This window comes from Eubalaena glacialis, chromosome 19 (genome assembly GCF_028564815.1).
Source record: "Eubalaena glacialis isolate mEubGla1 chromosome 19, mEubGla1.1.hap2.+ XY, whole genome shotgun sequence".
Lineage (NCBI taxonomy): Eukaryota > Metazoa > Chordata > Mammalia > Artiodactyla > Balaenidae > Eubalaena > Eubalaena glacialis.
The window spans coordinates 46,949,672-46,973,136 of NC_083734.1; the positions used below are offsets into that span (position 1 = coordinate 46,949,672).

Here is a 23,465-nt window from a genome sequence, read left to right on the forward strand (position 1 = left end):
ATTGGAAGATGAAGCCGGCATTTCCAGAGCTTCGTGCCGTCGCCTAGGTCGCGAGGGGCGGGTCTCCTCCCTCCCCGGCTCCTATTGTCCTTTGCATTGGCCAGATTTGTTGTCACTCACGGAACCTCGTGCTCACTGGTACAAAAGCTCCAAGAGGCGACGGGTGATTGGTTGGTTACTGTTCCCGCCCCAAGCCTGTCGCCATTTCGCAGAGAGGATCAGAAATCCTAAAGGCAGCGGTATTGGTACCCGTGGTCAGTTTGGGGACCGGTGAGTCGCGGATTGGGGAGAGAGGGTTGCGGCACTCAATGCCTGGCTGGATTTCCGCACCTTCAGAGGTCGGGAAGCTAGAGAGCAGCGGGTGGCTTAGCAGAAAGGGGTCTTGTCCCTTCTCCGCCCTCGTGTAGGCCAGGGGCTGCGGGGATCGAGAGAGGCTTGGCTCGTCCGTCGCTGGACCCTCCGCTCTCCCGGGGGCCCGGAGGTCGAGAGGAAGCGGCCTGGCGGCTGGGCAGAAAGGACACTCGGACGCCTTCCCCGGGGACCCAGCGCGCGTGCTTGCCCGCTGCGCACGCCCACTTGGCCACCCGCTCTGGTTCGTGTCCTGGAGATCTCTACGCAGTTCTCCCTGATGGACAGTTGGTGCTTGTGATAGGGGAGGGTGAGCGTGCCAAAGAGGCGCCAGGGTCGCCGGCGTCTTCCAGAGGGTCTCTAGCAGCGCAGCGGGCTCTGGGCGCCTCTGGCAGATGAGTAGGAAAAAGAGGAAAAGAGAAGCAGGAGGGAGAACCTTGGAGGTGTACTGTAGTTGGGAGGAGGAATCGAGTATTTGCTTCATAGGACATATAAGTGGGAAGTACCTTCCCTCCCCCAGAATGTTTCTCACTTTTTTTTCTCATCTGTGAGATGTATCTTTTTTTCGGAAACGAAGATAAGGAATCTTTAGTTTTGTCGCCCAACAAGATTTTGAGTGCCATAGTGCATTGGACTTCTATATACTTTCTATATGGCCCTTCTATGAATGATTAAAGCATTCATCATTATTTTTTGGTTGTAGCAGTTCCCCTGTACCTAATTTATGTACAGGATAAATGCTCTGCTCCTTTTCTCAGGTCGTAGAATAAAATGGTGTGTGCTTGGACATCATCCATGAAGTTAAGCTACTGTACGACACAGTTGAATTTCAGAGGTGGGCCTCTGGAACTTGGTGACCTCCCCTCTGAGGTCCCTAGGGTCCCGATGAATGGGAGATGGGCTGTCCTTGTTCTGTCTTAACCCTGCTCTGCCCAGGAATAAAGTTTTCCTATGGTTAGCAGTTTAAAGGGAAACAAGGATTTTTTATTTCTCTTTGAAGAATCTTTGTAGACTTCCAGGAGCAAGGTTAGGGTTGTAGACAGTACTACTTTTAAGTCTTTAATTAGAATGTCAAGCTCACACTTCAAATAGGCTGATCTGTTAAAATTAAAGACGTAGAATAAATTTCTGCAGAGCTAATCTGTCTTTTTAATTTTTTATTTATTTTTGGCTGTGTTGGGTCTTCATTGCTGTGTGCAGGCTTTTCGCTAGTTGCAGCGAGCGGGGGCTACTCTTCGTTGTGGTGCCCGGGCTTCTCATTGTGGTGGTTTCTCTTGTTGTAGAGCACGGGCTCTAGGTGTGCGGGCTTCAGTAGTTGTGGCACGTGGGCTCAGTGGTTGTGGCTCGTGGGCTCTAGAGCGCAAGCTCAGTAGTTGTGGCACATGGGCTTAGTTGCTCGTAGGCATGTGGGATCTTCCCACACCAGGGCTCGAACCCATTTCCCCTGCATTGGCAAGTTCATTCTTAACCAGTGCGCCACCAGGGAAGTCCCTAATCTGTCTTTACTATTGCCTTCCTTTATAGAATCTATCATGCACTCCACTGAAAAATATTGAATATTTATGCAGTTAGACGTCAACATAGTGATTACCTTTTGAGGAGTAATGATTGGGAAGGGGCACAGGGAGATCTGGGTCGCTGGTAATCAACTTTTTTTGATTTGGTTCATGGCATTTCACTGAACTCTACGTTATCATTTATGTTTATATGTGTGTGAATTGTTTCCAAAAAAGCTAAAAATAATTAAGAGTAAGGTGATGGTCGACACTGGATGCTATGGTGTCTCCTCTACTCTTTGCCTAGTTAATTTCTCTGTTAGCAGTGCAGTTTCCCAGTGCTGTATTTCCTCACCTCTGAAGTTTTTAAGGTTCTTTTCTGGGTCTTGATACTGTCTGCTAGCCAAAGGCAACTACTGAATTTCTAAAAGGTGCTGATGTTTAACCTGCCTTAAAGACTTTGCTTCACATCGTGTAAAATAAACTGGTTCTCCGCTTCCTGAGTTCTCATTTCAGAAGTGTTAGTTGTGTCTGTTGTGACATTGCTTTCATACTTAAGATGACTAAAGCCTGCCACCATTGAGACTGTGCTTCACATATCCCACTTGGATGCTGCAGTGGAAAAGAGAATTTTTTGGCAAGGCATCAAAAGGCTTAGTTGAGTTTTCCTTTGAAAACAAGATACTCTACTCCTTACTGGCCAAACTATACTTAAAATTGTTCAGTATTTACTAGGAGCCACCTCTAATGGAGACTTGTATTTCATGTATATATCTTATATTTATGTTTCTATATCTCTGCAAAGAACAATTACTTGACTTGCCTTTCTTTTCCTTCAGGTCAGAGAATTCAGTTACAATGGGGAACGTTTTTGAAAAACTGTTTAAAAGTCTATTTGGGAAAAAAGAGATGCGGATTCTTATGGTGGGTTTGGATGCCGCTGGAAAAACCACCATCTTGTATAAATTGAAGCTGGGAGAGATTGTGACTACCATCCCTACGATAGGTATGTTAACGACCTATGACGGGACCAGTTTACACTTTAGTATGTTATACTTTTACATACTTCTTGCATTATTGAATTTTTTTTTGGAAAATCTTGTCCACCCCGAGAGCGGTTTTGAGGCCAAAACAAGGTAATATACAATTTCCTAATTGCTCCCTGGCATCTCTGGCACATTGCTACGTTTACAGGGGAGTCATACGAACACATTTAGGTGGAACAAGTTTAACCCTAGCTGCTTGGCAAAAAAGAAAAAGATAATGATTATTAAAATCCGTCTTTCTTCCAGCTGGCCTTTCTAAGTGGAAGCATCTCTCCATACCAAGTATGTTCCTAGTGTTTAAAGATGTAGTATGATTTTTTTTGAGCTGGTGGTCAAGTGAAGAATCTGATTTGTTCAAATGCTGGAGGACTATCTGGCGGTGTAGTTATTCCTGCGAACCAGCACTGTGTTTTGTCAGCTATTTAAGACTTTTGCAAAGGCAGGGTTTTTTTTTTGTTTTTTGTTTTTTACAAATTTATTTATTTTATTTATTTATTTTTGGCTGCATTGGGTCTTCGTTGCTGTGCGCGGGCTTTCTCTAGTTACAGTGAGCGGGGGCTACTCTTCATTGTGGTGCACAGCCTTATCATTGCGGTGGCTTCTTTTGTTGCAGAGCACAGGCACTAGGAGCTCAGGCTTCAGTAATTGTGGCTTGCGGGCTCTAGAGCGCAGGCTCAGTAGTTGTGGCGCACGGGCTTACTTGCTCTGCAGCATGTGGGATCTTCCCGGACCAGGGCTCAAACCCGTGTCCTCTGAATTGGCAGGTGGACTCTTAACCACTGTGCCACCAGGGAAGCCCCTCAAAGGCAGTTTTGACAGAACTTAGTCTGTGCCTCATCAGCTGCCTCCAGATCCAAACTCCTGAGCGAGAATAGCCTCCCCAGGATGGCATGTGAATGTCAGTAGTGTTCCGAATGTTGGATTAGGCACAGGAACCAACCGATCAACTTCCAACTTGGGCAGTAGCTTCAGAGATTGCAGCACTTAAAGGAAGAGGAAACCAGATGGAGAAAGTGTTCATACCCATAATTTTAAAATTTATTAGTCCTAAATTTAAATTTAAAATTTTAATTATTTAAAAAATGTTATTAGTCCACAATGAAAATAGCATAATTACTTGGTTTTCTCCAATTATAAAAATAATTCATGCTTCCATAATGTCATACATACAAAAACAATCTAAACAAGTGTTAAAAAACACTGTGACTTGGGTGAATATCTTTGTGAAGTCATATGCATGCTGTCTTCCAACTTACTCTGCATTAAACAATGTGTTTCCTGCCTTCTTTTTTACCCCCCGCCCCCCTTTATGTAGCTAATGCCAGCTCATTCTTTCCGTCTCAGTTTAAGCATCATTTCTCAGGGTCGCCTTTCCTGATCCCTTGGACGGGTTTTCCCCTGTTGTAAGTTTCCATAGCAACCTGAACTTCTCAGTAACTCTGAGCACATTTGTCATTGCTTGCTCACTGTCTCTCTTCCAAAAGTGTGAATAAGAGCAAGAATCATGTCTGCCTTGTTCACCACTGTCCCCATGCGCCTAGCAAAATGCGTGGCACATAATAGATGTCCAGGAGATATTTGGTGAATGAACTGAATACTGATTTTGTGGTAGATTGTTAAACTAATGGCCCCAATGAATCATGCCCCTCAGTAGCCATACCCCTGTGCAGTCCCCTTCCACAGTGGTGCTGAGCTTGGCCATGTGACTTGCTTTGGCCAAGGGCACATCAGCAAATGTGATTCACACGAAGATTTGATAAGTGCTGTGTCTTGGGGTTTGTTCTTTTGGAACACTACCACCACCACGTGAGGATGCTCAGTGCTCCTTGGGAATAAAAAGACCACCTGGAGAGAGGGAAGTCCAGCCTAGCCCCCAAAGGACTCAATAGTTGAATGCATCTACAAGAGGAAGCCCAGGCAACCCACAGAATTGGGTAGGGGGGAAAATCATTGTTCTAAGCCACTATGTTTGGGGCTTAAATAATAATCAGTACAGATCAACATCAAATTTTAGTAACTAGATAGTATTCCATTATGTGGCTATATGTTTAACAAATTTCCAGTGATGGATGGTTAGGTTATGTGCAACAGTTCTATGTAAATGATTTTGAACTCAGCATCATTTAAAGATCAATCAGACGTGGCTGGGCTCACTAAAGAGACTGAGAAGGTACAGCCATAGAGACAGAAGGAAAATGGGAAGCCAGGGAGGAGTTTCAAGGAGGGAGTGAGCAGTAGTGTCAGATATAAAATCAAATCACATAAGAACTGGAAAGCATTTGTCAGATTTATTGACATGGTGGCTTTGCTGACCTTGGCGAAACCAGCGAAACATGGTAAAGTAGAACTAAGGTGTATTGGGTGAGAGGTGACAGAGTTGGCACAGTGAAGGTAGCTAAACGTCTTAGAGAAGTTTGACTTTAAAAGGGAAAATAGAGGGTGGTAGCGCGTGAAGGTGTGGAGTCATCTTTTTTGAAAGATGCAAAAGACTTAAACAGGTTGGAGATTTTGAAGGTTCCAGACAGCGTGGGTGAATTGGATCCAGCACATGGGGGGATGGGATTGGCATTAGCTAGTTGCCCCCTTCCATTGCTCCAAGAGGGAGGGAGAAAAGGGTGGGTGAAGATGTAGATGAGTTTCTACAGTGTGTGGTGGTGGGAAGTGGAAGCAGTCCCATTGATGGTTTCTGTTTGCTCTGAAGTATGCAGGAAGAGCTGCTGGGAGAGGGAGGGGAGGTGTGAGGAGGGAGACCGGAGGGAGTGGAGAAGGTTGGAGACACCTGTCACAATGCATGGGGGAGAAAGCTGACTAACACATTCTGTTTTGTAAGCTATGGATCTTTGACCGGCAAGCTGCTTTGTAAATGAAAAGTACTGTCCAAATGTTAGCTGAAATTATTTTGAATTGTTGAACCAGCAAAAGTCTTCATTAAACACTTTCTCCATCTTCCCAATTTAGGTTTCAACGTGGAGACGGTAGAATATAAAAACATCAGCTTCACAGTCTGGGATGTTGGTGGCCAGGACAAAATCAGACCTTTGTGGCGACATTATTTCCAGAACACACAAGGTAAAGATTATCCAGTTCTAGCCTTGCAACCATTTCTGTTAAACGCACCTAAAGGTCGATGCTTGAAGCAAAACCTTGTGGTGCGCTGCTTTATTTGGGCTGTCAGTCATTCCTTCTTTTCTGCTGACCCACTTACACTTACTGGGGAGGTTTCTTTTTGAGAAGTGGTCCCTGCCTTTCTTGAAAAAGTACTTGGGCTTTAATGCCTTATATAGGAATCTCCTCTTAATCCAGAACAGTTAGAAAATGGTTGTTCTAATGAATTTCATCTTTTGGTTAATTGAAAGTTGTATGTGCCTTAGATGAAGTACCAATTTTTGAAGAACTTGAATTCAGTACACTCTTTTAAACCTGTGGAGAATATTTGAAAATCATGCCCGTGGAGAGAAAGAAATGAACAGGGATGGCTGGAATCCCAAATCCCAGCATCCTGTGTGGCCACAGTGCCTCCCTACTGTGCTGTTGTTCTACAAGTGCTTGAATAAGCATGAATATCCCAGATCATTACCTTATTTCCTTATCACTGGTTTCTTAAAATTCGGGGTTTTAACGTGTCCCAGTCCCCCATCAATCTATTTGAGTTTTTTTCATTGATTATATTTTGGATAAATGATACCTTACGGAGTATCACCTGTCAGGATATCCGTAAGCTGTTCATATAGTTTTTACACCCTGCTTCTCATGTAGAATCATAACCACCTGGCATCTACATACTCATTTTAGAATTTATTTGGACTCTTTTAATTTTGAAGATTCTACTACCTATGGTGTTTTCATTGCATGTGTTTCATAGTAAAGACCCATATTTGTTGATCTTTTCAGACCAAATACCCGAGTCCACTGTCCCTTTATATTTTGTATCATTATTTTAGCTCTTACCTTTAACGCTTAACTCTATTTGTAGTTATTTCCTTAGCCTATAGATTTAGAATGTCTTTCCTCAAAATAGTGCATTTATCTTTTCTTTTTTCAGTTTTGTTAGTGGAAAATTTAAAGCAAAAAAGGAAGAGGATACATAACAAATCCCCACGTACTCATCACCCAGCTTCAACAGTTATCAGCATTTTGCCCAGAGTGTGTTACAGCAAATGCCAGACATGATGCCTTTTACTCATACATCCTTCAGTGTTTATTTCAAACTGATAAAGACTTTTTTAAAACATAATCTTCATGCATTATCACACTTCCAAAATTAACATTCTTTCTTTAATATCTGGTACCCAGTCCTTATTCAGATTTTTCCAGTTGTATCAAATACGTCCTTTTCACATTTGATTTGTTTGCGAAGGGATCAAAGTTTACACGTTGCCTTTCATTGTTATGTCTCTTTAGTCGTCTGCTACTCTCCAACAGTTTATCCCTCCATTTTTTTCTGTCATTCCATCTGAGTCTATTAAGCTGAAATCCTTCTAAACAAAGAATCCCTTCATCAAATATTTGGTTTCTCTGAAATATAGTTTATATAAGAAAGGCAGGAAAAATATTTAATTCTTTCCCTTTATTGATTTTTAGAGAAACAACTCGATACCCTAGCAACCTTCCGTGATGACTCTTAGATTTTTATGTCTTTGTGTTTCAATCCGTTGCAGACAATACGCTTTTTGATACTCAGAGTGTCCATTTAACCTGGATTGGCACTTGCCATATTGGTCAAACTATTGTAATTCCTCATCAGTGATAAAGGTAGAAAATGTGGGTTTGAACCACAGCTCTGCCATGAAACCTTGGGAAAGTTAGGTAATCTTTCCTGTCTCGGTTTCCTCATCTATAAAATGGAGGTGAATACCTACTGTGCCGGATCATTTGGCTTGAATGAGATTAATTTTATAAAATGCTTAGTTCTGTGGTTGGAAGGTAGTGGGCACTCAGGAGCCTGTATTAGTCTGGGTTCTCCAGAAAAACAGAACCAGTATGATGGATGGCTATCCATACGTGTATGCACATATGTTTTTGTGTATATATATGTGTGTGTATATGTGATTTATTATAAGGAATTGGCTTACATGGTTGTGGAGGCTGAGGAGTCCCGGGATCTGCAGTTGGCGGGCTGGGGACCCGGGAGAGCTGATGATTAAGTTCCAGTCCAAAGGCAGAAGACACATATCCCAGCTCCAAGATTCTTTCGTCCTCTCTTTTGTTCTAATCGGGCCTTCATTGGATTGGACTAGAGCACACTGAGGAACGCAATCTGCTGTACTCAGTGTCCTGATTCAAATGTTAATCTCATCCAGAAACACCCTCACAGACACACCCAGAATACTGTTTGACCAAATGTCTGGGCACCCTGTGGCCCAGTCAAGTTGACACATAAAATTAACTGTCACAGAGTCCAAATTGCTAGAGGTTTTTTGTCCTCATTCTCAGGCAGGGTTCCCTTTACCCACCTTATTAAGAGTTGTCACACTCAGTCACCAAGTAGAAATGCCTGTTTGTTTTATATAACAAGCCTAATTTCATTGAGTTTCAGTAACTACTGCTGTGATGGTGGGGAACTAACTGGCTATATTCTAGGACCTTGTGGTGGGTGGTTTAGACTCTTCATGAAATTAGCAAATGGGGACTTTTGAAGAATGGATTTGCTGTCTGGTGGGTCCAAACATTTCAGCCATTAGTAATCTTGGATGTCGCCCCTATTTTTCCTGCCAACTTCCCAACAGTCAGGCTGTCTTTTTTAATTTAAATTTTCTTCTCCCCACTTCTAAAAACAAATTACAGCGTACTATTCATTTGTAAATTTACCTTTTCTAGGTTTTCTTAGTTCAGAAGTGTAGTCAGTCTGATGGCTAGGTTCTTTTGTTTCTCACCTAAGGATCTCAATAAAAACAGTATAAAATGGGACCTAATATTTATAAACCTTTCTTTCTATTAGGAACGCAAAGGGGTAATATGTCAGCTTCCACCCTGTCAGTTTTGCATTGGAGACTAAGGATCTCCTCACATTTCAGGATAACCTCGTTTGCTTAGTTACGATAAGAGTCCAGAACTTACTGGCAGCCTATCAGATCTTTGTGGGGGGGGGGTTTGAATGTTCTTCATTTTTTTGGTCTGATGTGATGTAACAGACATGACTTTGAGTCTCATGTAAGCCCCAGACAGTCAGAAGCTGTGGACACTCCCGTCTGCCAGAGTGGGCTGCTCCAGACAGCTGGTCAGGCAGCTGTCGGGTGGGCCTGGGAAGCACAGAGGGAAAGGGCCGAGGGCCAGCACAGATTTTCCCTCCTAGACATGGTGGTGCGATCTCAGTGTCAGAAGGAACCCAGAGGTCATCTCATTCCACTGCCCTTCCCGTCAGCAGAATCCCTTCTGCAGTGTCCCCAGAAGTTGCCGCTTACGCTGGGCACAAGCATCTTCAGTGACAGGCACGCCTCCTGAGGCAGCCCATTGCCCCTGCATTTCTCTTGACTCTTTATCACCTTGACCTCCTGTAGTTTTGCCCACTGGTCTTCCATCTACTTACAACAAGTTGACCTCTCTTTATGTCACAGCTTCTAGATATTTGAAGACAGCTGTCAGTCCCCTCAATGAATCTTTTCTCTAGGCAAAATATTTCCAGTTATATAAATTGTTTTTCACATGACATGGTATCTAATTCCTTTGCCGTCCCAGTCATTCTTTGTCCCTCCAGTTTGCCTGTGTCTTAGAGTGTGGGGTCCAGCACCAACCACGTAACATTCCCAGGATGTTCTGACTGACGCACTGTAGCATCGGCTTTTTGTTGCCCGTGTTTTAGAAACTGAGCTGCTGTCACTACTGTTGATACAGCCTAGGATCAAGTTAGTTCTTTTGGCAGCCACTTCCCATTTTTGTCTCACAGAAGGCTTATTGTCAGCTAACCATCCAGTTGTTATTACCATTAATGTCACGTGGACTACTGCTAAGAGAGTCTTTTGCATCCTGTGTCTGGAGTGTGTGCCGGATCCCTCCTGGGCACCTCCTCTGAGATCCTATTGGCCCCGCCTCTGCCTCCAGCCAATGTGGCAGTGACCAGATCTGTGCAGGTTTCAGCCACCTTTGCTCACATACAGTGTGGTGGTCCCTTTCTCTGACCTGTCTTTTGCTTCCTGGGATTTCTCTGCTGCTGTATAGTGTGGGATGCTGCAAAGACTTCTGACACCAACTACCTGGGGTTGGGCCATACGTCACAGGTTAAGGGCACAAGACTCCCTCACTTCAGACACCAGCTGCAAATTCGGGGCTCCCCAGACCACCCTCACTTTTTTCCAGCTGTCTGCAAATTTGGCAGTTCCAAATATCCCCTCAGGTTCAATATTCATTAAAACAACTCACAGGACTCAGGGGAGCACTATACTTACAGTTCTGTTATAGCAAAAGTATACAAATGAACCAGCCAAAGGAAGAGATGCGTAGGGCGAGATCTGGGAGGTACCACACACAAAGCTTGCATCGTCCTCTTCCCATGGGGTCAGAATGCATTACCCTTCTGGCACATCGCTGTGTGACATCCGCAGAGCATTGCCAACCAGGGAAGCTTATATGAACTTGGATGTCCATAGATTTTTATTGGGTCTTCATCATGTAGGTATGATGTAGAAATGAAGTGATTAAAAATAAGCCTAACCTTTTCTCTCTCTATTCTTGTTATTGTTAATCTGGTGAAGGGCTATGATGCCTCTGAAAAAGGCTAGTTGGGTGTACAGGAGGCTTCCCAACTCTAAAGATTATATATCTTTCCGTATTGATTGCTTTCAGTGAAACCACACGTGTAAGCAGGGAGAAGCTGTAAGGACGTATAAACAGCTGCCTTCCCAGGTTCAGATTACTAACACACTTAATGCTTTCTTTCTAGGTCTGATTTTTGTGGTCGACAGTAATGATAGAGAGCGGGTCAATGAAGCCCGAGAAGAACTAACCAGAATGTTAGCCGAAGATGAGCTCAGAGATGCAGTTTTATTGGTGTTTGTAAATAAACAGGTATGTCGCTGGCTTTCTGAATCCTGGGACTGAAAAGTACTGCCAGCTGCTCGCTTAAAAATAGAGATATCTAATTAGCTGCCTTAAAAATAGAGATATTTAATTAGCTGCCTGCCTTCCTCTCTCCTGTCCCTAGCCTTTCTCTCCACCTCTTTGTTAGCGTATGTCTTATATTCATTCACTCGCTCAACAAATATCAACTGAGCATTTACTAAGATCTAGACATTGTTTTAGGTATTGGTGATATAGATATAGCCGTAAACCAGACAGACAAAAATCCCTGTGTTCGTGGAGTCTATGTTCTAGTGGGAGGAGAGTCAGTCAATAAACCACATGTAATGTGTCTGTGGGGAGTGTCGTGGAGGAGGGGGCAGATGTGGGGAAGGACTAGACTGCCTGTCTGATAAGATGACATCTGATAAGATGACACCTGAAGGCCAGCAGGAAGGCAGCCAGTGCGGCTGGGACGGGATTGGGGGTCGGGGGAAGCAAAGGAGGCGATGAGATTGGATCATATGGGGCCTATCCTTGGGGAAACTCGGCTTCTGTGTAAATATAACCAAAAGCAGTAAAAGAGGAGTAGGAGGAGGGTGTAGAACCATCCAGCCTCAGGAAGCTGAACTAAGCGTGGAAAAGAAGGCAGAATCCTGTGGAATGTACCAGCCTGAGATAAACCAGGGTCACGTTTTGATGTGTGTCCCCGCACTTTCTCCTCCATGAGTACATTCGTTATGTAATCGAGATCGTACTGTTTTGACAGTGTTGCATCCTGTTTTGTCACTTTGTTGAAGGCATTTTCTCTTGTCATCTAGCCCTTTGTAAACATGATTTTAAATGGTGGGTGGATCATCGTTCACTCAGCCATTACCCTGCCATTAGATTCGATGTCAGTTTGAAGTTCACTAGTGAACACAACGGACTTTCATAAAAGAAAATGACATTTGTTCTTTTTAATTATAAAAACAGAACATGCTCATGGTATAAATATGCAGACAGTTCACAATATCAAGTGAAACATTCTAGCCCCACTCTTCAGGGTAAAGCATTGTTAAATGTCTTATATTTCTTTCCAGAGATAAAACTTTCTGTGCCTATATGAGCAGTTATATGATTGTATTCATATGTAAATTCTGGAGATCATATTCAGCATTCTGTTTTGAAACCTGCTTCTTCACTTAGCATATCTTTGACGTACTTAGCATATCTTTGACGTACTTCCAAATCATTGCGTCTAGATCTACCTTGTTCTTTAATGCTAATTTATTCAAATTTGGTTTGAGCTCACTACGTGCTAGGCACTTGGAATACATCAGAGAACAAGATAGAGATTCCTGCCCTGGTAAAGTTTGCATTCTCTTTACGAGAGGCAGATAATAAACACACTAAGTAAGTCAATGTTATAATATAGTAACTTGTGGTGAGGGCTGTAGGCAGAGCAGGACAGTTAGGAGGGGTCACGGGGGGCTCAGGTCACAAAGGCCTTGCAGAGCATCCTGAGGACTCGGGCTGTTACCCCGAGAGAGGCGGAGAGGTCACAGGGCTTTGATAGAAGAATGACTTGATCTGACTTTCACTGACTGCCGGGTTGTGTTTAGACTCTTTGGGAGCAAGAACAGAAGCTTGGAGACCAGTTTGGAAGTAATTTCAGTAACCCGAGTGAGAAGTGATGGCGGTGGGATCAGGGTATAACTGTGCAGGTGGTGAGAAGTGGTCAGGTTCTGGATATATTTTGAGGGTAGAGCTGGTGGGATTTCCTCGTGTGGAGTTTGTGAGAGGAGAGAGAGAGAGAGAGAGAAAAAAAAAAAAAAAAATTAAGGATGATTTCAAGGTTTGGAGCCTGAGCCACTGGGAGGCTAGAGAGAAGACTGTGGGTTAAGGGCAGATGTTGGGGGAAGAGTATAATGTTCCGTTGTGAGGATATAACATTTATAGACTGACTCTTGAATATTCTCTCTCAAGGATCTTCCCAATGCTATGAACGCAGCAGAGATCACAGACAAGCTTGGCTTACATTCCCTCCGCCAGAGAAACTGGTACATTCAGGCTACTTGTGCCACCAGTGGAGATGGGCTTTACGAAGGCCTGGACTGGCTCTCCAACCAGCTCAAAAACCAGAAGTGATGGGAAGCGCTGCGTTCCCTGTGCGTCGTGGCAAAGCCAGCTGGCCTCTTCTGTGTGCATGTGTGCGTGTGAGGAGCCGAGTGTGGGTGCGTGGCCGGGCGTGGGAGCAGCTTTCTCACGTGGTGCCTTATATGCCCTCTAAGGGAACCAGTCTTACATGTTACAAACAACCAGTGTTACATTTTATATGCTACTTTCCATTTCAATAGCTTTGGTGACCAGTTTTGCAGTCGACGGAGGAGTCCCGAGGGCTCCCTGGTGCCCGATAGCCAGAGTGGTCTTCGTGGTGGGAGGAAGGGGGAGGGCGGGCCGTGGACTGACTTCCTTTGTGTGGTTCTAGCCCAGGCCTGGGGGGGGGGGCGGTCTCTGCACACCTGGGGGTCCTGTTAGACTTGGCATCCTTTCGTAAAAAGGAAGGAACTGTCATTCTTTCCCATCACTGCCAGAGCTAGCAGCTCACTTTTCAGTGCTTTAAAGCAAATGATCCTCAAAGACAAAAAGGCCCTTGCTTACCGCAGATGTTAAGTTGTTAAGATGTTAAGATCTGAGCTTAAGTTATTTTCTAGCCCAGACATCCTGGTTTAATGGACTTCGTTGGGAGAAATCAGTGATCTTTTTTCATTAGAAAAAACCCCCGTAACACTAGACCCCGTAACAGTAGAAATCATCTAGTCCTTCGCTTCCTTGCCTCGTATTTGCCACATGGAGACCCTTTGGGGTAGGAACCCAGCGCACGGCCGAGGCTCTTTACTGAAGCCATGCCTCCGCTCACAGGGCCGGGTTAAGGAGGGGGAGGCGCCGCCGTGTTTGTGTCCCTATGTCACTGTCTCCTGAGGCTGCCACTCCCACTCCTCGGTGCTGAATGTTCTCCGCTCGAAGCAGGAGCTTCGCTCCCGGGATAGAATCGTCACCGTGTACAGTGTCTTAGCCCAACTTGCAGTTTAGCTTAGCTGTGTTCCCAGAACCACACACCTGTGAGTTCTGAGCGTTTGTGAGAGAATCAAGAGGTTCATTCGGGGAACGAGACTCCCAGCAGCCGAGCTGGTTGGTGCTAAGCTTTGCTATGAAGAATGTCTCGTCCAGACCACTCTCCGTGGCACTGACTCCCTCTTCTGGTTGGCAATACTGTCTTCCGTGGAAACGTGCTTTATGTTGTCCTCAAAATAGTAGTAACAGTGGCCTGGAAATGAGCTGGATTCACTCAATAAGCCTAGAGGTCTTTTGCCCAGACAGCTGTTGGCCACATTTGTACCTAAGTTGTTCCACTACTACCTTTTAAAATTCCTTTTTCAAAAAAAATCTTCATTTCAGATTACAGAGGAGGAGAATGTAAGATGAATTTTAACAAAAGTAAACCTTGTTTGCTGATAACAATGAAGTTGCTCTTACTAGGAAGAAATTTCATGCCATGATAAATGTGGAGTTTTTTCTTTAAAACATTGACTTTGAAGAATGTTCTTTGCAATACTGGCAATGAAGTCCAGATTTGATTTTTAACCATGGAGTTAAGTCCTGAGAAAGATTTAGATTGTACGCCTCAAATTGGCAGGGACTGTGTCTCAGACTTTTGTGTTTATGCTTAGTGCCGTGTACGTGGTACAGTGCTGTGCCCCATTAAACACTTGTTGATTGGTTGGACGGTAAAGAACTTGCTCTGGAGGAGGAGAGGACAGCCATGTGCTTCTGGATGTCTCGAGCTACTACTTTAAAATCCCTTTTCCTCTCGGTCTTAGCAGACTTGCTGTTGAAAACTCCCAGGGCACTTGTACAAAAGGCAGAACCCGTGGAGGTGCTGTCCCGGCCCTTCCGCTTTCAGCAGTGCTCCTCATTCTCACCTTACATGACACTTTCAACTGCTGTCTTTCTCTTTCTGTGAATTTGGAGCTGGTCATTTGGGGTTTATGGGGGGGGGGCACTTCAGTGTAGTGGCTTTGAGCAAAGACTTGGGTCCCTGAAAGCCACGTTCACATCCCAGCTGTGTCCTCACTAGCTGCTTGGCCTCAGGCCTGTTACTCTTTGACCCCATATCTCTGAGCCTCAGTTTGCTTAACTGTTAAATGAGGATAATACCTACCTCATAGGGTTGTGAGACCTTTGTATGCCTTGCCTGGTGTTTTCCCTGGGGATATCTTGATGTCCAAGGTGTGAATAGCAGTGCTGGCCACAAACTGATCCGTATTATTTACAGGAGCAGTGAAGTGGGATGGGATGGGGGGCTATGTTTAATCTTTCCCACTCTATTCACCTAATCCTGCTGAATCCTCTGTCCTTTTCTAACCATGGGAAGTGCTAATAAGACCATTTGGGATGCTTGTTTAAAAAACCAGATTGCTGTGTCCCACACTCACTGCTTTTCTTTTTTTTTTTTTAAAGTGTGATTTTTAGCATATTCACAGAGTTGTGCGACCAGCCTACTAATTTTAGACTATGTTCATCACCCCCAAAAGAAACCCCGGATCCATGAGCATCCAACCCCTATTCCTCCCTTCCCCATGGCCCCCCTGGCCACCACTAATTTACTTCCTATTTCTATGGATTCACCTATTCAGGGCAGGTGAGGGGCCTGGGGGGCTGGTGGGTGCTTGGGAAGTGCTGAGGTGCTGTTGGCCTGAACACAGCTTGAGTCCGGAGGCATCAGCCTGATGACAGAGGAGGCAGAGCCCCAGGGAAAAGACTGCCCCAGAGCTAGGTGACTGGAATTTATTACCTTGAGAGGGGAAGAGGTGCTTCTAATAATTATGCAGGGACATGGGGCATAAAAGGGGATGTATGGTTGCCCTATCAATCAGAATGGCAAGAGCTCTGAATCTGGAATCAAAGGCCAAGGCTGAAATTCGAGCTCTGCTCGTTCACTAGTTGGATTCAACTGGACTCAACCTCTGACTCCCAATTTCCTTGCCTGGAAAGGAAGTTCCCAGGCTTACCTGGGGTACAGCTCTGTGTGAATACCAGGAATATGGGGGTAATGGCGGGGAGGTCCATGAGTCAATTCTGTATATTGTGGGTCATGTAATTTGATGTATTTAAAATGCCTTAACAGGGCTGAGAATATTTGCATGTGAGTTTCTGAAGACAGGTAGCTTTATACTCCTGTGGAGGTAAGTTTCAAGTGAAAGGAAGCATGACACCTTGAAGTGACCTAAGTCCTTTGTCCACGGGTATCTGGAGGTTGTCAAACAGTACACAGAAGATCTGACAATATGCTCTGAAGACCCTTTTTTCTTTTGAAATTTTTGATATTCTTTTCACCCTTTCTGGCAGCAACCTTACTGAGATACATTTCCATAAAGTTCCCCCGTTACACTTCGCTGGTTTTATTCGATAGTATCCTCCCAGATTTGTACAACCACAACTGCAATCAATTTTAGAACATTTTCATCACCCTGAAATGAAACCCTGCAGCCTGTAGCAGTCACTCCCCATTTCTTTCATACCTCCCGGCCCTAGGCCATTACTAACCACTGGTCTCCGTTCTATCTAGATTCGGTGGGGACACTTTTTAAACTTTGCTTTTTACCACCAGGTGGGCTTTGAGGAGTACCACACTAAGAACTTTTCTCCTATTTTGATTTTCATTCTTTTACTCTAATGCACGGCATGGGAAGGCTTCTAGGAGGGTGCTGTGACCAACACGCAAGCCTTGGAGGGACCACTGAACTAGGTGACTTCCAAGGTGTGTCCAAATCCTTCGACCAGCTACTAATTTGGTCAGTAAATAGCTTGCTGCTGCTCACTGCCACTAGGTGGTGCTGCTGCCCCACCCCACTGACACGCAGCCCTTGCTGGGGTGGGTCGCCGGCGTTCGCAAGTGTGGGAGAATCCATCCTCTTGCCTGGACACCAAGAGTGACCCAGAAAACTACAGCCAGGGATATGCCTGGAAGAGAAAGACAAAGTAGGCACCCAGAGCACCCAGGAATTGACTGCCAATAATTACAAAGGTGGCCCCGACAATTGTAATCGTGAAGCGGTAACCTCTGCTATTTACTGAGCATACTGGGTACTCTTCTAGGCACTTTGCACACATCATGTCTAATCGTCACACCCAGCAAGGCACTTGTATTATATCTGCTTTGCAAAGGGGAAAACCAAGGTTCAAGGATACAAAGTGATTTGCTGGTGGCCACGTGATCATGATTCAAATGCAGGTCTGGGGCACCAAGGCCCATGTCCTTCCAGTACATACTACTGCCGTGGGCTTTGGCCTCCAGAGGTTGCCAGAGGTGGAGGGAAGGCAGCAGAAGTGCCCAGTGGAGACGTCTGGGGAGGGACACAGAGCAGCACACGCAGAACTGTGTCCGCTGACATGCCAGGGGAATGAGCAGTGGATGAAGGGGAAGAGCCAGGACACAGAGATGTGCTGAGGCCAGTGGAGACCTGGACCTACCCTGGCTGCTGATAATGTTCTTGGGAAGCAAAAGTGATAATCACAGTGTTCTAAAACTGGATTGTGGCGATGGTTGTATAACTATAAATTTACTAAGAACCATCAAATTGTTTGCTTACCGTGGGTGAATTGTATGATACATGAATATTCAATAAAGCTGTATGAAGTTTACAATCATGAAACCAATAGCGATGAGGGTGCCAACTCGGTAGGTCTCAGCAGTGCTGTAGGCACTTTGAGAAGAGAGGGAGAGTAGCATCTCGGAGTAGAAAGCCTGACCAATGGCTGTCCAGCATCTGCTTGAATACTTTCAGTGTCAGGGAGCTCAGTACCTCATAAAGCAGCCCATTCTAGTTTGAGATAACTCTCTCTAATCCTTAGAAAGTTGAAATCTATCTCTTAGCCTGTTGTGCAGAATAAACCTCTTTGCTTTGCCATATACCATCTCTTTCAGCGCTTGAGGACAGTCGTTGCATTCCCCCCAAGTCGTTTTTATCCTGTAGAGAAATCCCCACGGTTTTTCACAGGACAAGATTTCCAGCCTGTCCTGTTCTCCTGGTGGCTCTCTCTGCCATACTTGCTTTGATCTGTCAGCATCCTTCCTAAAATGCGGGGCCAGTGGTGGGCCCGATATTCTGCAGATGCCAGCCCAATACTATGGTTAACAGATTGGATCCTAGAGTTAAGGCTCTCTGGATTCAAATCCTCTCTCCACTACAGGCCAGCTGTGTGACCATGGTTAAAAGTACAAACTTCTCTGAGCCTCAGTGTCTCTGTCCGAGTTATTGTCAGGGTGGTGCTGACTCTCATTTTCTGAGGGGTTCTGCTGTCCAACCCCTTTAGGTGGGCTTGGCCTGGCTTGGTGATGGCTAGAGTAAAGGACAGCAATCCAAAATAGCAAGCTGTCACAACTGCTAATCAGCTCAGTGGATACACACAAACCAATAGGGGAGGGGGATCTGCCATCTCTGCCTACAGGGCTTTCCTCCCAAGGAGCTTTGGTCCCTGGTAGAGGGGGTGTGGCGATGGGGAGGGAGTGGCAACCAACATCAGGCAATGGGCCTGACTCAGATGCTCAAGGAGTTACTTCCTTACATATTTGTAACTCCCTTCTTTTTCTTTCCTCAACATTTTTATTTGAAAAATTTCAAACATACAGTGGAAAGCAGGATTTAGAAAATCTTCACCTAGATGCAACAATTGTTCACTTTGTTCCATTGGTTCTTTAGGTCTCTGTTTATATACACTTCTTTTGCTGATTCATTTGAAAATAACATGCAAACACCATGACTCTTTACCCCTAAAAATTTCAGCCCAGATCTCCTAAATGTGAAGATATTCTGAACATAAACACAAGACAATTATCACACCTGAGCAAAGCTGTACTCATTTCCTAATATCTCATTTCCAGTTCATATTTAAATTTCCTCAGTTGTCTACCAGTTGTCATTTATAGCAGGGTTTTTTTTTTTCCAAACCAGAATCCAATCAAGTTTTATCCATTACATTTGTTTATGTTTTTCTTTTAAATTTTTATTTATTTATTTATTTTTGGCTGCACTGGGTCTTCGTTGCTGCGTGTGGGCTTTCTCTAGTTGTCGCGAGTGGGGGCTACTCTTCGTTGCGGTGCGCGAGCTTCTCATTGCGGTGGCTTCTCTTGTTGCAGAGCACGGGCTCTAGGCACATGGGCTTCAGTAGTGTGGCACATGGGCTCAGTAGTTGTGGCTCATGGGCTTAGTTGCTCCGCGGCAAGTGGGATCTTCCCGGACCAGGGCTCGAACCCGTGTCCCCTGCATTGGCAGGCGGATTCTTAACCACTGAGCCACCAGGGAAGTCCCTGTTTATGTTTCTTTAATCTCTTTTAAGCTGGAGCAGTCTGTCCACCTATTTTTTTTTTTCTTGGCTTTTTTTTTTTTTTTGGCCATGCCGTGCGGCCTGCGGGATCTTAGTTCCCCAACTAGGGATCAAACCTATGCCCACTGCAGTGGAAGCATGGAGTCCTAACCACTGGACCGCCAGGGAAGTCCCCATGGCATTTTTTTCAAGAGAGTGTCTTCTTAATCTCACCCTTTATCCACTGCACAAACCCCTCTCCCAAACAACCCCCAGGGTGGGGCTCACTAGACAATGTGTTGCTCCACAATTTATTGTTATTCCAGCCCTTTCTCTTTGCAATGCATTCACTTGAGGAAGAGGACACCACACTGAGACCCCTAGGCTGGGTCTACGTAATTCAGCCTTACTCAGGTCAATGGCTCCATTTGGTTGAAATCTAACTCGATTCACTGCTCACCTCCCCCTGAGGGTCCCAGGAATGTAAACACCCTGCAGATTCTCCCAGCAACACTGTTTGTCTCTTATGATGTTGCCCTCAATTCACTGACTCCACACATTATATTTCTGCTCAGTCTTACAGACAAACAGACTTTTCCCTCTGCCAGTATGATAGCCATCCTTTTTGATCAAAACGACACAAGAAGTATCACGAAATCACTCATGTAAGCACAGCACAGTACTGGCATACAGTAAGCGCTCAATAAATACGAGCTGTTGTTGCTGGAGCAGTGTGCACTGGGACCGTTCTTCCTCTAATCTCCTGTATAGCTGAAGGTTGCCATTGTGCTTGGGCAGCCACTTCATGCTAATGTTAACACATTAGCTTCTGATCATTTCCAATCTCTTTGTCAGATCTCTTCCATGAACTGCAGTGAAGCCACATCCCTCTTCTACATTTGTTCAGCTGCTTTTAGGAACCTCATTAATAACATTTGTCTCTTTTCATTCTAGGCCCTGGCCCATCATCCCAATCTGTTGGCTTCATTTTTTATTTTTTTGAATATTATATTATTTATTTTTTTATATAGCAGGTTCTTATTAGTTATCTATTTTTTTAAAGATTTTTTTAAAAATTATTAGCACCTTTAATTATTATTTATTTTATTTTTTATTTTTTTTGGCCATGTTGGGTCTTCGTTTCTGTGTGAGGGCTTCCTCTAGTTGCGGCAAGCGGGGGCCACTCTTCATTGCGGTGCGCGGGCCTCTGACTATCGTGGCCTCTCTTGTTGCAGAGCACAGGCTCCAGACGCGCAGGCTCAGTAGTTGTGGCTCACGGGCCTAGTTGCTCCGTGGCATGTGGGATCTTCCCAGACCAGGGCTTGAACCCGTGTCCCCTGCATTAGCAGGCAGATTCTCAACCACTGCACCACCAGGGAAGCCCTAGTTATCTATTTTATACATATTAGTGTATATATGTCAATCCCAATCTCCCAATTCATCCCACCACCACCCCCTTCCCCCCTTGGTGTCCATATATTTGTTCTCTACATCTGTGTCTCTATTTCTGCCTTGCAAACCAGTTCATCTGTACCATTCTTCTAGATTCCCCATATATGCATTAATATATGGTATTTGTTTTTCTCTTTCTGACTTACTTCACTCTGTATGACAGTCTCTAGGTCCATCCACGTCTCTACAAATGACCTAATTTTGTTCCTTTTTACGGCTGAGTAATATTCCACTGTATATATGTACCACATCTTCTTTATCCATTCGTCTGTTGATGGGCATTTAGGTTGCTTCCATGACCTGGCTATTGTAAATAGTGCTGCAATGAACATTGGGGTGCATGTGTCTTTTTGAATTATGGTTTTCTCTGGGTATATGCCCAGTAGTGGGATTGCTGGGTCATATGGTAATTCTATTTTTAGTTTTTTAAGGAACCTCCATACTGTTCTCCATAGTGGCTGTATCAATTTACATTCCCACCAGTAGTGCAAGAGGGTTCCCTTTTCTCCACACCCTCTCTAGCATTTGTTGTTTGTAGATTTTCTGATGATGCCCATTCTAACTGGTGTGAGGTGATACCTCATTGTAGTTTTGATTTGCATTTCTCTAATAATTAGTGATGTTGAGCAGCTTTTCATGTGCTTCTTGGCCATCTGTATGTCTTCTTTGGAGAAATGTCTATTTAGGTCTTCTGCCCATTTTTGGATTGGGGTGTTCGTTTTTTTAATGTTGAGCTGCATGAGCTGTTTATACATTTTGGAGATTAATCCTCTGTCCGTTGATTCGTTTGCAAATATTTTCTCCCATTCTGAGAGTTGTCTTTTTGTCTTGTTTATGGTTTCCTTTGCTGTGCAAAAGACTTTAAGTTTCATTAGGTCCCATTTGTTTATTTTTGTTTTTATTTCCATTACTCTAGGAGGTGGATCAAAAAAGATCTTGCTGTGATTTATGTCAAAGAGTGTTCTTCCTATGTTTTCCTCTAAGAGTTTTATAGTGTCCAGTCTTACATTTAGGTGTCTAATCCATTTTGAGTTTATTTTTGTGTATGGTGTTAGGGAGTGTTCTAATTTCATTCTTTTACATGTAGCTGTCCAGTTTTCCCAGCACCACTTATTGAAGAGACTGTCTTTTCTCCATTGTATATCCTTGCCTCCTTTGTCATAGATTAGTTGACCATATGTGCATGGGTTTACCTCTGGGCTTTCTATCCTGTTCCATTGATCTGTATTTCTGTTTTTGTGCCAGTACCATATTGTCTTGATTACTGTAGATTTGTAGTATAGTCTGAAGTCAGGGAGTCTGATTCCTCCAGCTCCGTTTTTTCCCCTCAAGACTGCTTTGGCTCTTCGGGGTCTTTTGTGTCCCCATACAAATTTTAAGATTTTTTGTTCTAGTTCTGTAAAAGATGCCACTGGTAATTTGATAGGGATTGCATTGAATCTGTAGATTGCTTTGGGTAGTAGAGTCATTTTCACAATATTGATTCTTCCAATCCAAGAACATGGTATATCTCTTCATCTGTTGGTATCATCTTTAATTTCTTTAATCAGTGTCTTATAGTTTTCTGCATACAGGTCTTTTGTCTCCCTAGTTAGGTTTATTCCTAGGTATTTTATTCTTTTTGCTGCAGTGGTAAATGGGAGGGTTTCCTTAATTTCTCTTTCAGATTTTTCATCATTAGTGTATAGGAAGGCAAGAGATTTCTGTGCATTAATTTTGTATCCTGCAACTTTACCAAATTCATTGATTAGCTCTAGTAGTTTTCTGGTGGCATCTTTAGGATTCTCTATGTATAGTATCATGTCATCTGCACACAGTGACAGTTTCACTTCTTCTTTTCCAATTTGTATTCCTTTTATTTCTTTTTCTTCTCTGATTGCTGTCACTAAGACTTCCAAAACTATGTTGAATAATAGTGGCGAGAGTGGACATCCTTGTCTTGTTCCTGATCTTAGAGGAAATGCTTTCAGTTTTTCATGCCACTCCCTTCTGGCTTGTAGAGTTTCTGCTGGGAAATCTGCTGTTAACCTTATGGGGATTCCCTTGTATGTTATTTGTCGTTTTTCCCTTGTTGCTTTCAATAATTTTTCTTTGTCTTTAATTTTTGTCAATTTGATTACTATGTGTCTCGGCGTGTTTCTCCTTGGGTTTATCCTGCCTGGGACTCTCTGTGCTTCCTGGACTTGGGTGGCTATTTCCTTTCCCGTGTTAGGGAAGTTTTCGACTCTACTCTCTTCAAATATTTTCTCGGGTCCTTTCTCTCTCTCTTCTCCTTCTGGGACCCCTATAATGCAAATGTTGTTGCGTTTAATGTTGTCCCAGAAGTCTCTTAGGCTGTCTTTATTTCTTTTCATTCTTTTTTCTTTATTCTGTTCCGCAGCAGTGAATTCCAGCATTCTGTCTTCCAGGTCACTTATCCGTTCTTCTGCCTCAGTTATTCTGCTATTGATTCCTTCTAGCGTAGTTTTCATTTCAGTTATTGTATTGTTCATCTCTGTTTGTTTGTTCTTTAATTCTTCTAGGTCTTTGTTAAACATTTCTTGCATCTTCTCGATCTTTGCCTCCATTCTTTTTCCGAGGTCCTGGATCATCTTCACTATCATTATTCTGAATTCTTTTTCTGGAAGATTGCCTATCTCCACTTCATTTAGTTGTTTTTCTGGGGTTTTATCTTGTTCCTTCATCAGGTACATAGCCCTCTGCCTTTTCATCTTGTCTATCTTTCTGTGAATGTGGTTTTTGTTCCACAGCCTGCAGGATTGTAGTTCTTGCTTCTGCTGTC

At 44.0% G+C, this 23,465-nt stretch overlaps 1 protein-coding gene across 2 annotated transcripts; it reads left to right on the forward strand.

Annotated features, from left to right (window-relative positions):
• Positions 1-199: 199 nt before the first annotated feature.
• Positions 200-14,646, forward strand: LOC133079314 (ADP-ribosylation factor 2). Of its 2 annotated transcripts, none has more exons than XM_061174628.1 (5): positions 200-270; positions 2,684-2,850; positions 5,849-5,959; positions 10,767-10,891; positions 12,851-14,646. In XM_061174628.1, the coding sequence occupies exons 2-5, from the start codon at positions 2,703-2,705 to the stop codon at positions 13,010-13,012; spliced, it is 546 nt and encodes a 181-aa protein (XP_061030611.1). In that variant the 5' UTR covers positions 200-270; positions 2,684-2,702; the 3' UTR covers positions 13,013-14,646. The 2 variants fall into 2 exon arrangements, with proteins under 2 accessions (XP_061030611.1, XP_061030612.1); XM_061174629.1 differs by lacking the exon at positions 200-270 and adding an exon at positions 456-592.
• The last annotated feature ends 8,819 nt before the right edge of the window (positions 14,647-23,465 follow it).

Excerpts from the sequence above, each read along its gene's own strand:
- LOC133079314 (XM_061174628.1), top strand. The coding sequence starts at position 2,703 with ATGGGGAACGTTTTTGAAAAACTGTTTAAAAGTCTATTTGGGAAAAAA. Across the intron at positions 5,960-10,766 it reads TTATTTCCAGAACACACAAG|GTCTGATTTTTGTGGTCGAC; the intron begins GTAAAGATTATC and ends CTTTCTTTCTAG. Across the intron at positions 10,892-12,850 it reads TGGTGTTTGTAAATAAACAG|GATCTTCCCAATGCTATGAA; the intron begins GTATGTCGCTGG and ends TTCTCTCTCAAG.